This window comes from Peromyscus maniculatus, chromosome 4 (genome assembly GCF_049852395.1).
Source record: "Peromyscus maniculatus bairdii isolate BWxNUB_F1_BW_parent chromosome 4, HU_Pman_BW_mat_3.1, whole genome shotgun sequence".
Taxonomy (NCBI): Eukaryota; Metazoa; Chordata; class Mammalia; order Rodentia; family Cricetidae; genus Peromyscus; species Peromyscus maniculatus.
Window position 1 is genome coordinate 114,716,288 of NC_134855.1, and position 17,755 is coordinate 114,734,042.

A 17,755-nucleotide genomic window follows, 5' to 3' on the forward strand; every position below is an offset into this window, starting at 1 on the left:
AGTTAGTGTTGCCGTATATGCATGAGTATAGGGCCATCTGCTGGAGCATAGACAACTTACCAAGGGTCACAACCTGAAAGAGAAATGTTCCTTCTCTCCCAGAATCTATCAATTGGCCTCTGGCTATGACATGTTAATGAAGCCCATCAGATACAGATGGGTAATAGTTTCTGTCACTCTAGGGAGAGCTCATGGGGGCTACATAAACCTGAGAGTGAAGAATCAAAAGCTGAAAACTGAGAAAAAGGTCAAGAGATGACGCTAGTCACAGAGTTCTCAAGGATGAAAAAAAAAGGGGGCCTTGTGCCCTATGAAGACACTCCAGCAATGAGATGTCATAAAAAAAGAGCCAGGAAAGAATACAGTAGAGGAATGGGCAATGATAAAGGAAGAAACAGGAAACAGGGCCTAGCCTGGTTGCCTATGGAGACATGAAGGAGGAACGAAGCATCACATGGTACACTTTTCTACCCTAGAACAAGTAGCTGAAGTAGCAGATTGTGGTGGGGGAAAAGAATGTGTATACTTGCTGATTTTGTAGTAAAATAGAAAATCTCCAGTGCAGATGTTAGAGAATGGAATGTAGGGGTTGTTGTGGAGGCAGTAAGACATACAACGAGCTGCCTGGTGCCAAGATAAGACATACAGAAGAAGGGAGACAGATTTCTCATGCAGCTTTTGATATAAGGTGCAGGTGGGGTGGGCTTCTGACACAGTGAGGCTCAGGAAACAGCTGTTGCCAACAATTTGTCCTCACATTTGAATGTATGCTTTCTGCAATAGTCCCAGTGGCAAAACCCACTGCTTGGTAGCTTCAGTAGTGACAGTCTTTCTACATAGTTCTGCTAGAGAAAGCCCTCAGGATGCTGATTGGCCAGCATCACCTAGGTGTATACAATTAAGTAATTCAGTACACCTGGAGATAGATGGTTCACTGCAGTGGGACTTGACTAGCGGCAGAACGACAGCCCCTACTTAAAATTAGTTCGTCATATGATAATGAGGTGTTTTTTTTTTCCAGGAAAGATATGAGCAAGCTGAGCATATCTATAATCAAGGCCTACTATTCAATCAAATTATTATTTTTCTAGAAAACTTGATAATTTTTCTAAGGAGGTGAAATTATACATTAGAGTGCTCAATTTAACATTGATGTTACTTATGAAAATTTTAGTTGTCTCTCCTCCACATAGCTGCCTTAACCAAACTTAAGATAATGTAAGAATCATCCCTCCTACAGGGGTCTCAGCAAGTGTTGTGTCTGGCAGTGAAATGTTCTGGGTGAGGTAAAAATGAAACCTGGGTCACCACGACTTACTTAGTGCAGGGTCAAAACTTCTGGAGTCTGATACCAGGTCAGTTTATTTTAGACATATTTAAATCCAGTACAATTTTGGAAAAAAGTTTCCTGGTAACAACAATTATCCCCAATCCCATGTGCACAATAAAGCTTAAGGCATGACTATATTAAAATTCTTTTGCAAAGTACATGTGATCTCTACAATGAAGATGGGTTCTATAGCTTAAGGGCCAAAGATCTGTTGTGGTCTCTGAAGGAGATACTATAAGAGGTCAGAAGGCTATAAAGTACATGTGACATCTCCCCTAAGGATGGGTTCTCTTGACTGAGAAACAAAGCTAAAGGTAAGGTCTAGGGAAAGAAGAGTCTGGGATTAACATTCTGGAGGATTTGGATAATGTCTGGCTCTACAAATAGCAAAGTCACCAGGTAATTAACAACATCCGCTCCAAGCCTTCTGGGTGGAAAACAGCTATTAAATTTTCTCCTTTGAGGAGGCAACCCTGCAAACAGTCCTGGTTTCTCCAATGCTTGTCTGTGACCACTCATGACTTCTATACCCTCCTAACTTTGGTGCCTCACACAGCCCGATAGACTCAGGTTCTTCATGAACATGACTAAACTATGTGTACACTTCAGTGTAGGGGAACTACTGGTGTGAGCCACAGATGGAAACCCATATCGGTTAACTTCACTTTCTTCATGGCAAATGTAAACACTATGGCAGTGAGGAGACGTTATGCGTGACAACAAGGGAACTACCACACAAACTAGAACTAATTACTCTGGGAAAACTGAAATATTTTAATGTTTTACAAGCTGCATGTTTTTAAGTTATGTATATTTTCTAAAAGTGGTTAGACTAAATTATAATATTTAAAAATCTCATTTTTGAGCTTTAAAATACTGTAATTTAATAAAAATAACAGTAACAGTTAACCTTTCTTTGTTTTCCCTTTTTGCTCTGTAGTTTTCGTCTTAGTCCAGAAAGCATTATTAAGAAGTGAACGTCTAACATGGCTTTAGCAGACAAGAGACTTGAGAACTTACAGATCTACAGAGTTCTTCAGTGTGTTCGCAACAAAGACAAGAAGCAGATAGAGAAGCTGACCAGACTTGGATACCCTGAGCTAATCAACTTCACTGAACCTGTTGATGGACTTAGTGCTCTCCACTTAGCCTCAGTTTCCAATGACATTGACATGGTTAGCTTTCTCCTTGGACTCGGCGCTCACCCTGATGTGCAAGACCACATGGGCTGCACGCCGACAATGAGGGCTGCGGAGCTGGGCCATGAGCTGTCAATGGAAATCTTAGCCAAAGCCAAAGCAGATATGACGATAGTTGATAATGAAGGAAAAGGTAAAGCTCCAGCATTCTGTCCAGCAGGGCATGCCCACTTTGTAGCCAGAAATCTAGAAAGTTTCCAAGCTTTAGACGTGAAATAAGATCTTAAGTAAAAGATTCAGTTCCCATTGCTGTACCCAAATACATGGCTTCTTCATAACCTGAAACACTTTAGGAATAGAATTTCATATGGAAATGAGTTCTGAAAGCCACTCATTTAAAAGCAACTAGGTTGATCTATATTTGATAGTTTCTTTTATTATACTGTTTGTTTAATTTTTGAGACTGGTCTCAGCTCAGGCTAACCTTGAATTCTGTCATCTTGCCTGAAGCTCTCAGATAGTGAAATTTCAGGTAGGGACCTCCATGTCTGGCTTGGCAGTCTTTCAAGTGAGGACAGCTTCCAACTTTACACATGCAGTCAGTATTATAACCATCTATAGTGAAGGGTAAAATCTTGTTTAGATAGAAGCATTTCTTACATTTTAGAACATGATGGTGTTAGACTTAGGACTTTAGGTGGATTTTGTCCTGTCTGGTTTCCAGGTTAGGAAGGACTGCATTTGAGATCCTGAGAAAACTATGATAGATTTTTCTTAAATGCCAACTTTGTAAGGACAATTTTTAATACACTTGGAAATATTTGAAATATTACATGGCTGTTGAGAATCATTACATGTATATTTCCACTGACAAGTTATCTGTCTCAAAACATGGTCTGGGGATTTTTGCTTAGTTGAAGTCCAGGTCATAGTTGAGCCAACCTCATGAAAATTAACAAAATAATTACAAACAGACTCAATATAAAATGGTAGATTGTGTTAGTTGTCCCAAAAGATTGCCACAACTACAAACTCATTGACACTAATCTACACTGAAGAAATGAGTCCCATTTTACATTGTTAATATTTTCTGACAGAAGGAAAATTTATTTCATCACTCACTGCCAACTTGATATTTGATATATGGCTTTCAATTGAGCCACACAGCAAAATAAACTTCAGATACATTTAGAGGTCAAATACAGTTTAAGTTTTTAAGTACTGAAAGCACAACTTTGGAGCTTCAGATAATGGCTGAATGGTAGTCCATGCCTATCATCTCCACAAATAGGAAGCAGAGGCAAAAGAATCACAGCGGTTTGAGGACAACCTGGCCTATATAGTGAGCTTCAGGCCAGCCTGGCTGCTCTACATAGTGAGACTCTGTTGAGCCAGTGTTACATGGTGAGAACCTGCCCACCCCAAAGTTCCATAGAATGCCATTTTCTGAGGTGCCTTCTGTGAACTAAGGAATCACAGGGATGTTAAAAATGACACATGTAAAATTGGTCCCACTACTGAATTCATTAGATAATCATTGAATAAAACAAATTGAGGCATCTTCTTTTGTTCCTGTGGGGACAAAGTCAAAATAATTTTGCGTGTGTATTTGACTGTGTAGCAGTCGTTCCACATGGCATCAAACATACTTTAAGTTGTGTAGAATAAACTGAAAAGCACTGTAATGAAGAAAAGTTTATTTTCTTCATTGGAAACAAGATATATAAATCAGATGTATATCAGAATGAGACATTATAAAACATAAAAATCTAAAGATGTAAAATTGGGAACAAGGTCAAATAAATATTTGTAGCAAATACAACAGCCATATGGGTAACATCTATACTCATTCAAATTAGTACTAAGTTAATAAAAGACTGGGAAATATGAACATATGGGAAAACAATATAAGTAACATGGGGAGAAACAAAATATGAATTAAGAGAAATGTAATCTTGTAAATTGATTCATTATTAACACAAGGCCCCTGTCTCCTCCCTCTGAGGGAGCCTTATTTGGCTTGCACATCCTCAGCTAGGGGCCACGACTTTATTTATTCCAAGGTAATCTCTGACATTAACATCCTGCTTCCTGCTGCTTGAAGTTTGACTGGCTACATGGTATTTCTACAGGACAAGAAAACAGAATATTTAAATGGTCATTAAAAGGCTATGATAAAGACTGTCGGCTTTGAACTATGAGTTACAAAGGTTACTGCAAAATATGCACTTCACATGCACCTTAGGGTTCTGTAAGAAATTTAAGTCTAGTATTACATTCAAAGTTGGATTTGGTTTGGTTCTCTGTTATGTTGTTTTGGTCAGCTCTGACTTCCTTTTTAAGTTGTATTTTATTCTTGAGATTATAATGTATTTACAATATTCTCCCCAAACCATCCCATATGTCCATTCTGACTCTCCTTCAAATTCATGGCTTCTTTCTTCACTCATTGTTATTGCATGCATATGTGTGTATGTCTCTACATGTATATTCCAGAATATAGTCTGGTCAGTTCATATACTGTTACTTGTGTGTATGTTTTAAGGGCTGACCATTTGGCACTGGACAACCAATTGGTGTACTCTTCTCTGAGCAAAGCCATCTCTCCTGCTTACACCTTTCCTCAGTTGTCTGTAGTTCTTTGTGTAGGGTTGAGGCCTTATGGGCTTTTCCCCATCATCTTCGGCATGCCCATTGGTGTTTTTCTGGTTCAGCTCATGTTTGGGCAGTCGTATTTGTGACTTTATGGGTGTAGCTGCTAATATCACTAAGAGACTATCACACTATCACAGCAAACTCCCTGACCCTCTGGCTCAGGTCTTACTTTCTGTATATGTTTTGTATATATTAGAAAATTCTGATTTTCTGTTTTTAACTATGTCTTTGACTGGCTCTCCATCCAGATATCCATTCTTCCCTCCTTTCCTCCCCCTTCACCTTCCTCCATTCCTTCTTTCTAAATTCTTCTATAGTTTGGGGATAAAACCCAGGGTAGCTAGACAAGTCCTTTATCTTTGAACTACATTTTTAGTTTCATCTTTGTTTTTCCAAATGTCTGAGTAATCCTATTTTAGGTGTGTCATCTTATATGAAGTATATTTAGGGCTTTATTTTGTATATAACTTCACTTTCAATAGTGTAGTTTTTATCTACTCTGTATGTGTCTAAGTGTCCATAAATTAGGCTTCAGAACTGTCATTTTATTTTATATTATGAAGTTACAGTATGTGTGTGTATATATACAAAAGTATTTTCCTATGTGTTTTATGTTCTAGGGTTTTTTCTTTACTTTATAAAACTAATAGTTTTTTAGTTTTCTTAATGGCTAACTTGCTAGCTTTCTGCACCCTTGAAACTGTTAGTTGTTATCCTCTACTGCTGTTATCCATTGATTCTATTTGTGAAGAATCATGTTGCTACAAGAACCTCCCACCACTCAGTTCTATGGTCAGTTATAATCACTTAGCTCTCCAATGAATCCCTTCATCCTCTCAATTAATACCTTGTTGTTTCTTTTATCTCCTTATATTTTTTAAGTATCATGATTTCCAGCAGAAGATGGAAAATATCATATGCTTATAGTATCTATTCTTCCCTCCCTGTTCCAAATTTTTGTTACATAATTTCTACATTATAATGAAATTATCTATCTGTACCTAGAATCCCTTCAGCAATTTAGCTTCATTTCTATGATTGAAGAGATGGCAGAGATTCTTACACACATGTAGACCTATTGGTAAACTCGGATTTTATATATGGTACTTGAGCCCACTCATTTGGACTTCACTCACTGATTTCTTACATCCTTAGTCATGTGTGTTGACTTTGCATATGATCAGCAGCTTGGCTGGATATAAAATTTTTGTATTTTCTTTTCCCCTTTCTGGTGGAACAAAGAGATTTATCATGATGGTAGAGTGGCTTTGGTTTTTCTTCTTACTGTTATGAAATCCAGAGCCTACTCTCTATAACCATGGGTTCAAAGGGAACTCATCATACCCAAGAAACTTCCTGGGTCACACAGCCCTGGAGAGCTGAACGGTCACATGGGTTATGGACCACAAATTGTTAAATCCCAGGGCCAACAAGGATTCACATATCAGTGCTCCAATTCTTCCCTAGCTCAAGTCCTGTAAGATTTATAATTAAAAACATTTTAATTTATAAACATTTATAAATGTTTTCTAGCCCTGTCAAAGACACATCTGATGAACTTTTTAATTCTCCTACTTTTTTGCCTGATTCAAATATATATAGATTTTTAATAATTTCTTTTTCCTTTTAAGATTTTAATTTAATTTAATTACAATGTTTCTCCTCTCCCCTTTCTCCCTCCAAACCCTCCCTTCTACCATTTCCCCACTCTTCTTCAAACTTATGGCCTCTTTTTTCATTCATTAGTTATTAGTGTATGCATATATGTATATATATATATGCATATGTATAAGTATATTATTAAATACAACCTGTGTAGTCCATATAATGTCACGTGTATGTATTATGTGTTCAAGACTGGCCACTTGGCACTGGACAAGGAATTTTCATTGTGGAACTGTTTTTCTATAGGTGTTTTGTTTTACTGCATTTTACCCACAAAGCGGCATTATCGCTGTGCACTGATTGCCTTGGATCATGGTGCAGATGTCAACAACATCACCTATGAAGGAAAGCCAGTGTTCCTCAGAGCTTGTGAAGAAGCACATGATGTGAAGGATTTATGCCTGACATTTTTGGAGAAAGGAGCCAATCCTAATGCTATCAACTCAGTATGACTATCCCTGTGGTTAATATTTCTTTATTCTACTATATTACACAGTCAAGTGGTTGGGTTTGTTGTTGAAGGGAGTTGTTTGTTTTATTTTGTTTTGCACTTGATCATGATAAAATTGGGGCCCATCATAGTGATGCATGTCTTTAGTTCTAGCACTTGAGAGGCAAAAACAGGCAGACTTCAGCTTGGTCTACACATACTAGACCAGACAGGGCTACATAGGGAGACCCAATGTCAAAACAAAACAAATAGGAATAAAGGCAGGGGTAGTTTTGGTGGGAGAGACATGATAAAATTGTCTGGTTAGCTTGTTCATCTCTATACAAAGTGCTGAAGATGATACACTTCATTGTCTTTACGTCCCTGCCATTCTACACTTTATTCGCTAATTGTGTTGGTAAATTGGTCCTAAGTATTCATATTGTTAAAATATCTTTATAGCAAATAGAAAGGGTATCATTGGCACCTGATAAAAATGTATCTCCATAAAAAGAAAATTCTGTTGCCTCTCATATACATATCTTGATTCCTCTCCTGAGCTAGCTAATTTTGGGGTTTTCAGGTTTTGTAATTATCATTTCCAGACATTCAGAAATAGATTTTTTTTTCTCATTAGAACACAAATGCTGCCTAATTTTAACATGCTGTCCACCCACTTCATTTTTTACTCTTCTTTCTATATAGAAGTATGCTTTGATTGCATGACATTCTTACTGGGGTATGCAGAGCAACCTTGACTCTAGTTTTAAAATTCCATTTCACATAGTCATACACAGTACTGACTGAATTCTTCCTCCTTTTTAGAAACCAATAAAAATGCAGACCATTAGCACAAAACCAAGATCCAGTGTATTCAATCCATGTTTGTATTGACCATGGTTCATGCATCAAAATAAAAATAACATTTCATCTCTTTCATGTCCAGTCCACAGGGCGCACGGCTTTGATGGAAGCATCAAGAGAAGGGGTGGTGGACATAGTCCGAGGCATATTGGAAAGAGGAGGTGAAGTGAATACATTTGACAATGATAGACACCATGCTGCTCATTTTGCTGCCAAAGGAGGCTTTTTTGATGTAATAATTGCTATTTGCTTTAAATTTGACTGTTAAAGACTTCTTTCTTTTCTCTCTCCTTTGTGTAGGTTACACTAAGACAGGCATTTTTTCTAAGTTTATTACATTGTTTTATCTTGATTTTTCCAAATGTAAAACTTTAACTCTGACCACATATCCTAGCTCTTTACAGTTTTATGCATTTGCTAACTTGTCTATATATATATTTGCTAGCTTATTCACTGAATATTACCAGTAATATTTTTCTATGTAGTTGACTATGACACTTAACACACCTGCTACCTAGAACAATGCTGTGTTATGCCCCTGATAGCTACTGGTGCCTGGCTGTTTCTGTCATCTGCAACAAGGCAGCTTGATAGACCTTTTTGCAATGATGAAAAACTTCTATGCTTCAGCAGCTCATTAGCCCATAGGTGGCTTTTAAGCACTTTAAATGTGTCTAAGAAGCTAAAGAATTGAACTTTAAAAATTCATTTCAGTTTGAATTTTCAACAGCCACATGTGGTAATAGACAATAGATTGGATAGCACAGGTCTTGCTGCCAATCTTCTTGTAGTAAATGAGCATTCCTATCTTTCCACTCCCTGTTTATTTTGCAGATATTGAAGCTTCTCTTTGCCTACAATGGAGACATGGGGTTGATTGGAATGGATGGGAACACACCACTTCATTATGCTGCTATGGGTGGCTTTGCGGATTGCTGTAAATATATAGCTCAGCGAGGTAAAACTGTCTGATAGCTCATAAATGACTAGAGAATTCAGACCTACCAATTATCATCTACTTAATTTTCAGTCACCAATCCTCACCCAACATAGGATAAAAATGGAATTTTTTCCTCATTGAATTATGAATCTAGTAATAAGAGGAATTAAAACCGAAATCCAAAAGTGTTTGATGGATTAACTAAACACTAAAATGCTTAAAATTGATTAATATTCTTATTTTAAGAGTCCCAAAATCAATCTCAAGAAGGAAAAACATTGAAAATAATTTTATTTTTTTCTGAAATTTCAATTATTTTACGTTTTAAATGCATGTCAAATTAAAATAACATGTCTGAATAATTTGTAGTTATAATGGAAATACTTTCTGGGAAACAAAATAAAAGGAAAAAATTTATAGACTATTTTCAGTATAAACAACACTTAACATATAGATTTTTCTCAAAGCTCAGGAACAAGTTATCTAGTACACACTATGCTTTAGAAAATTCCTTACCATGAAATACTAACTAGTTAGTTGAACAACACAGATGCACTTATTTTTAAAATTGTTCTTCCTTGCTTGTTTAGTTGACATCTTTTTTAAAATTTTATTTTATTTTACAACAGATGCACTTTTTATTAGTTACCCACTAGTTGAGTAAGAGTAAATAATAGTAATAGTAATAGTAAAGCTTAATTTCAGTGGAGATATATTTGCATATTTGAATTTTATCTTTCTTCTAGTTTATGAAAAAGAAAAAAATTCATACAACTGTATAATAAAAGTGTTTTCTTTTCCTGTCCTCTACAAAGAAATTTCAGAACCATTTATATATTTAGGTTTTAATTCCTATATATATGATTAACAGACCCACATAACTAATAGTATAATTGACCTGGTTTTACTTTTACAAGCCCATGTTTCTCCCAATAATAAACTGTTTTAACAACTAAAAAACTCTGTCATATGCAATTCTTGCCCAGTAAGCTAATTAGTCTTATTTTAAATCTGTCACTATTAGCATTTTATTCTGACATTTCATTTTTAACAATCCAGATTTCTAAACATTAGTAAGCTTTCAAGGATGAGTGATCTTAATCATCTTTAATGTGTTGAACAATATCTTACTGGGACAAATGTCACCATGTACTCCACCGATAATGTATCCTAGGATAAAATACTGGGATGCAGCCCTGAAAAGCAAAGAGCCAGAGTTTGGTTTATGAATGAGTGCCTGACCCAGTGATGGAAAAAAACAATCCATCTTCCTGGATGAATCCTAAGACACATTCCTAAAACAAATGTCTGAAAATGCTCTGAGATCTGTAGAGTGTTTGGAAGTATCATCAAACAAGCTCACACCTGTCTTTTAACCACCAAAAGGTTTTCTAACTAGGAGGGCAAGCTAAGATGGGTTTAAAATCTCCAAACCCTCAGTTCCAGGGGAAATCCGAAGGAACTGGCTTGAGAAGTATTGTGAGTTTAGAATCCCAGACAAAGCAAAATCGTCAAGCAAAAACAGCAGCATGTCTACAGCACGACCATGCTACAGAATTCTCCCTGGAACTGTCCTGGCCACTTTCCCAGCAAACGACTGTTCTCAAAACTGACCACTGTAAAACTTTCAAAGCTACCATTGTCACTTACCCCTCCAAGGATTTTTATTACTATTAAGTTTATTAGCTTTAGTATAAATACACATTTTTTAACAATTCTAGTAAAGAATTAACTAAAAACCATTTCTGATAGTATTCTTTTTTCCTTTCCTGTTTTTGGGGGAGAAGGTTGCTTAGATTTCTAGGTGTCTTCTCTCTTCTCCCCAACTCATAAGAAAAGAAGACTGCCTTGAACCCTGAGGTCTCACAAGGCTAGCATCTTTGGCATCTCTTTTTGCTAAGAAATGAAGAGTCCCGTTCCCATACAGCCATCTGTATGCTTTTATTATGTCATGGTGGCAAAACAGCTGCCTAGCCTGCCTCTAGATTAAAAAACCAGAAAGAGCGTCTTCATGGATTGACTTATTTATATAATGGGTTTTAATATCTCAAGACATATTATAGACTTCTTGGTAGCAATAAGCAGATTCCCTGACATAGTTAGACATGTTCAGACTTCTTAATTTTTTATCTTATTATTTTAAGTAAGGTAAATAATGAATTTTAATATTTATCTTGTATACAAACACAAGTCTTGAATACTCAACTTTGATTAAACAAATTAGTTCTTCATCTGTTAAGGTTGTTCACATGATTTACCACAAAACAGTAAATTAGAATAAATTACCTTCACTTAATGGAGAAAATATGAAATATTGTTTGAGCTTGTAAAATATTTTGTATTAAAAAAAGAAGAAGGCATCTTCTGTATTCTGAATTGATGGAGTCCTGTGCAAGCTGTGTGGATCCAGAATCCTTTTACTAAATTCCAGGGCAACCTCCCTTTTTATTAGCATTATCTCCCCAGCAAATACCCCATTTGATGATATTTGTTTCAAACATCTACATTTTATCTAAGTTATCTATCTACAGGGATACAGATGAGCAGATACATACTGTAAACTTGTCTCTCAGAATTCACTCAAGTTCACTCTCAGGAAAATAAATTGCTGTTTCTTTTGGTAATGACAATGGCTAAATATGTTCTTTATACATCAAAGGCATATATTAAGGGCAAACCTCTGACTACACAAACTCAAGAAAATAGTTGGGAGTGTGGTTTTGTGGGGCCAAGAAGGTAACTTTGGTATGTTCTTAACAGTGACGCTTCTTTTTTAGGATGTGACCTGAAATGGAAAAATTTGGAACATAAAACACCCCGAGCTGTGGCGAAAGACGGAGGCTTCAAAGCCGCAGGCAAGGAAATACGTAGAGCAGAGCGGACTGCGGCTAAACTTGCTAAGCCTGGAGCTAAAAATCCTAACCCACTCTGGGCCCTCAGACTGCATGACTGGTCCGTGGAGCATGAGGCTTTCCTTCGGGAATCCTTTGCCTTCGTGGACAGGGGCGATGGTGTAGTCAGCAAAGATGACTTCGTGGTGACCCTGGAGGAGAGGCAAGAGTTTGCCACCTCTGAGCAGCTGCTTACCGTTGCTCAAATGCATGAAAAAAGCCGGGACAGCGGGGTCAACATTAACGAGTTCTTTAAGGGAACCAGATACTTAGGCAAGGCTTACGTCTTGGGATCTTTCGGGCCTAAGAAAAAGAGAAAGGGTTTGGGCAAAAAGGCAAAGAAAGGCAAGTTTGTTCTACCTCTCCCGATATGCACCATCCCGGAGATCGCCTTTCCGAGACGGCCAGACGGGGGCCCGCCCTACTACATGATCGAGACCTACCAGAACGTCACCGACTGCAGCAGGTTTAACCGGGACCGCCCACCTGAACACCCCATCCAGGACGATTCGGAGTGGTACATTGATGATCCGGGGAGGGCCTTCACAAATATTAATTTTATCACCAAGGCAGGAGATCTTGCCTCTCTGAAAAAGGCCTTCGAGGCAGGAATACCTGTGGATATGAAGGATACTTCTTACAAGACCCCACTCATGACAGCGTGTGCCAGCGGCAACATGGATGTGGTCAAGTTTCTTCTTGAAAAGGGGTATGCTTTAAGGTTTGGGGTTTGGGTATTTGCCCCACTGCAGTGGATAGCCAAAATTGAGGATGCAGGCGAAGGGGTGGGTCACATGGGATCGTGGATGCGCAGACAGTAGTAGCCCACCAAGATGACCACCGAGAAAGCAAATAATTTTCATTCTGGGTTGGAAATGTCTCCTAGTTGACATCGATTGCTTCTTGCTCGGGATGGGACAATTCAGCCTTAGGGCCATACCTAAGATGAGATGGTGTGGAGTCACATTTTAATCTTCCTCTTCTTTTATGGAAGACCACAGCAAATAAAGTAAAACAACTGGCACAATGATCAAAGACATCAGGACAGTGACAAAGGATATCCTGACCTCTCCATTTCCCACCATCTGCAGACAGGAACGACCGCCTTGCTTCATTTATAAAGATCTTTAACTCGTGTTCTTTTCATTTATCTCTTTAAACGAAAACCATTTCTGGGTTTAATTGCTGCTTCTGCCACAGTTGTGTCACTGGAAGCAAGTTTCTGAACACTTGTATGCCTCCATTTCCCCAACTATGCAACCAGCTCTAAAAGGACGAGCTCTGAGCTCATTAATGATTCAGTGAGTTAATATGATAAGAGCATCCTCTTATCAGCACAATTATTGCAAATCCATGAGAAGACATTTAATGCTATGATAGTGTTTCATGTCAAACATACTCATTTGCATAATATCACACAACCGAGTAACTAACTTTGGGGAGTGAAGTTCTAATGAGGGCGAAAATTTTAAATAATACATCATAGTGCTTAGATTTAAAAATAATGAACATTCATTTAAACTCCAGAACATGTAGAGAAAGTAGACACAAAGTGAACTAATGTAAATTTTATCTTTTTGCTCCAACTTTATTTTCACTGAAATAGATTTAGAATTTTCCTTGATTTTAACCTTTGCAAAAACCAGCACCTAAGTAACTTTTAAGCCAAACATATATATATAAACAAAAGAAGTTAAGACTACCAAATGATGCAAAACTAAAGCATTTGGGAGCATATGAAAACATAAAATTTGCACTGTTGTTTTCTTTCCTCAGACTTCTTCCAATTGATAGCTTAATAACATTCTTTGCTTTAATTTTTTAGGTTCTAATGTTTGGAATAGCCAAAATTCTTAATCAGTGTATCTGTCTTATTATTATTATACAGGGCGAATGTTAATGCAACAGATAATTTTCTGTGGACTCCACTTCATTTCGCATGCCATGCTGGCCAGCAAGACATTGTTGAACTTCTTGTTAAATCTGGGGCTATAATAGATGCAATGTCAATCAACAACTCTACTCCTTTAAGTAGAGCCATTGAGAGCTGTAGACTGGACACAGTAAAATACCTACTTGATATTGGCGCCAAATTCCAGCTTGAAAATAGAAAAGGTATGCATTTGTATTATTGATGTTTGGGGAAAGATGGGGAATTCATTTTAAATTCCAAATCCTGTTTTTTTTTTTCTTGTAGAAGCACAGCCTTTGTTAAATGTTAGGGAAGAATGTCTGAAACCTATCACTTTTCAAATCATTGGTTTAAAGGCTAAGCTTCTTATGTTTGCAGTCTATGTGGACTGATTATTTTTTTCCAACTTTCCTGGAACTCACTCTGTAGCCCAGGCTGGCCTCGACCTCACAGAGATCCACCTGGCTCTGCCTCTGGAGTACTGGGATTAAAGGCATGCACCACTACCTCCTGGCTCTGATATTTTTTTAAAGTTACAAAAAAAAAAAAAAAAAAAAAAAAGCTGGCTAATAAAATGGAGGGAACTAAGAACTATAAACCCAAAGTTCTTTTTATTCATTAGGTTCAAATGACAGAAAATTTTTTGATTACATTGCAGTAAATACTTTTTTTTCCTAATCTTTGGTGTATGCTTTAATTGGATGGTTACTAAAGGATACTTTAGTTACAATGCATATTGACTAAAAATACAGAAATATATTGATAATCCATGTGTTTAAACATATATAATATAAAATTATTATATCTGTATATACACAAACTAAACTTAGAATACCATTATTTTCATTTCCAGTGCATTTAAAAGATTATCTCTGATGGCAAAACTAAGTAAAACAAAATTAGAATATTTGGGGCTCCTTATAGTTTTGTTTTTAAATTTTTTTGAGATTGATATTTTTTAAAAAAGTAATTTTTCCTGCCTTTGCCTACCTCTAAACTCTCTCATCTACTCCCTTCACCTTGTTCTCTTTCAAATTCATGACCTCTTTTTCTTTAATTGTCATTAAACACAAGCACATTACTAAACAAATAAATACAGCTTGCTCAGTGTTTTTAATGTTACTTGTATGTATGTATGTATGTATGTATGTATGTATGTATGTATGTATGTATGTATCTTCAGGGCTGACCATTTGGCATTGGATAGCCTGAGGAAGACTGTTTCTCTTCATTTTACATATCAACCAAGGATTCCCCTGTCCTCCCTCCTCCCACCTCCCAGCCTTCTCCCCCAACACACCTCCCATTCCCACCTCCTCTAAGGCAAGGTCTCCCCTGGGGAGTTAGCAGAACCTGGTACATTCAGTTGAGGCAGGTTCAATCTCCTCCTCCCTGCACCAAGGCTGAGCAAAGTGTCTCAGCATAGGCACTAGGTTCCAAAAAGCCAGCTCATGCACTAAGAACAGGTCCTGGTCTCACTGCCTGGGGGCCCCCTAAACAGTTCAAGATAAACAACTGTTTCACTTATCCAAAGGGCCTAGTCCAGTTCCATGGGGGCTCCTCGGCTGTTGTTTCATAGTTCATGTGTTTCCACTAGTTTGGCTAGTTGTCTCTGTACTTTTTCCAATTATAGTCTCGATATCTCTTGCTCATATGATCCCTCCTCTGTCTCATCGATTGGGCTCCTGGAGCTACGCCTAGGATTTGGCAATGGATCTCTGCATCTGCTTCCTTCAGTTACTGGATGAGGGTTCTATCATGACAGTTAGGGTGTTCAGCCATCCGATCACCAGAGTAGGTCAGCTCAGACACCCTCTTAACCATTGCCAGTAGTCTATTGTGGAGTCATCTTTGTGGATTCCTGGGGACCTCTCTAGCACTGATTCTTCCTATTCCCATGGTGTCTTCATTTATTGTGGTATCTATTTCCTTGTTCTCCCATTCTGTTCCTGATCCAGCTAGGCCCTCCCACTCCTCTAAGTTCTCTTTCCACTGACCTTACCCTCCATTACCTCTCCCCTCACCCCCAGTTTGCTCATGTAGATTTCATCCATTTCTCCATTACTGGGCAATCCCTGTGTCTTTCCTAGGGTCCTCTTTACTAGCTAGCCTCCCTGGAGCTGTGAGTTGCAGTCTGGTTATCCTTTGCTTTACATCTAGTATCCACTTATGAGTGAGTAGATACCGTGTTTGTCTTTCTGAGTCTGGGTTACCTCACTCGGGATGATATTTTCTAGTTCCATCCATTTGCCTGCAAACCTCATGATGTCATTGTTTTTCTCTGCTGAGTAGTTCTCTGTTATGTATATGTACCACATTTTCTTGATCTATTCTTCAGTTGAAGGGTATCTAGGTTGTTTCAGGTTCTGGCTATTACAAATAATGCTGCTATGAAGATAATTGAGCACGTGTCCCTGTGGTATAATTGAGCATTCCTTGGGTATATACCCAAGACTGGTATGCCAAGAGTGGTCTTAAGGGAGATTGATTCCCAATTTTCTGAGAAAACACCATACTGATTTCCAAAGTGGCTGTACCAGTTTGCATTCTCACCAACAGTGTAGGAGTGTTCCCCTAGTTCCACATCGTCTCCAACATAAGCTGTCTTCAGTGTTTTTGATCTTAGCCATTCTGATGGGTATAAGATGGTATTTCAGAGTCATTTTGATTTGCATTTCCCTGATGACTAAGAATGTTGAGCAATTTCTTAAATGTCTTTCAGCCATTTGAGCTTCTTCTGTTGAGAATTCTCTGTTCAGCTCTTTAGCCCATTTTTTAATTGGACTGTTAGGTATTTTGATGTCTAGTTTCTTGAGTTCTTTATATATTCTGGATATCAGCCCTCTGTCAAATGTGGGACTAGTGAAGATCTTTTCCCATTCTGTAGGCTGTTTTTGTCTTTTGACCATGTCCTTTGCCCTACAAAAGCTTCTCAGTTTCAAGCAGTCCCATTTATTAATTGTTGCTCTCAGTGCCTGTGCTACTGGTATTATATTTAGGAAGTGGTCTCCTGTGCCAATGCATTCAAGACTACTTCCTACTTTCCCTTCTATCAAGTTCAGTGCAACTGGATTTATGTTGAGGTCTTTGATCCACTTGGACTTGAGTTTTGTGCATGGCAACAGATATGAATCTATTTGTGATCTTCTGTATGTTAACATCCAGTTATGCCAGCACCATTTGTTGAAGATGCTTTCTTTTTTTTCCATGGTACAGTTTTGGCTTCTTTGTCAAAAATCATATGTTCATAGATGTGTGGATTAATGTCAGGGTCTTCAGTTCGATTCCCATTGGTCCATGTGTTGGTTTTTATGCTAGTACCAAGCTGTTTTTATTACTATAGCTCTATAGTAGACCTTGAGGTCAGGGATCATGATGCCTCCAGAGGTTGCTTTATTATACAGGACTCTTTTAGCTATCCTATGTTCTTTGTTTTTCCATATAAAGTTAAGCATTGTTCTTTCCAACTCTGTGAAGAATTGTGTTGGGATTTTGATAGGGATTGCATTGCATCTGTAGATTGTTTTTGGTAAGATTGCCAGTTTTAATGTGTTAATACTACCTGTCCATGAGCATGGGAGATCTTACCATTTTCTGACATCTTCTTCAATTTCTTTCTTTGGGGACTTAAAGTTCTTGTCATATGGGTTCTTTGCTTGCTTAGTTAGAGTTACCCCAAAGTATTTTATATTATTTGTGGCTATTATAAAGGATAATGTTTCTCTGATTTCTTTCTCAGCCTGTTTGTCACTTGTATATAGGAGAGCTACTGATTTTTTTTTTTTTTAGTTAATCTTGTATCCTGCCACATTACATACTTTGGGGTAACTCTAAGCAAGCAAAGAACCTGTATGACAAGAACTTTATGTTTATCAGCTGTAAGAGTTCCTTGGTCGAATTTTTGGGGTCACTTAGGTGTACTATCATGT

General features: G+C 37.6%; 1 protein-coding gene across 3 annotated transcripts in view; it reads left to right on the top strand.

The window, feature by feature from the left end:
- Positions 1-17,755, top strand: part of Ankef1 (ankyrin repeat and EF-hand domain containing 1) — a 30,765-nt gene that overhangs the window by 2,759 nt on the left and 10,251 nt on the right. Inside the window, exons 1-7 of one of the 3 annotated variants that reach the window (XM_076570707.1) lie at positions 1,241-1,355; positions 2,271-2,662; positions 7,036-7,235; positions 8,166-8,315; positions 8,918-9,041; positions 11,801-12,623; positions 13,803-14,029. In XM_076570707.1, the coding sequence (XP_076426822.1) occupies positions 2,317-2,662; positions 7,036-7,235; positions 8,166-8,315; positions 8,918-9,041; positions 11,801-12,623; positions 13,803-14,029 (1,870 nt within the window). In that variant the 5' untranslated portion in view covers positions 1,241-1,355; positions 2,271-2,316. Of the gene's footprint in view, positions 1-1,240; positions 1,356-2,270; positions 2,663-7,035; positions 7,253-8,165; positions 8,316-8,917; positions 9,042-11,800; positions 12,624-13,802; positions 14,030-17,755 lie in introns of those variants that run through there. The other 2 variants (XM_076570708.1, XM_076570706.1) reach the window with 2 other exon arrangements.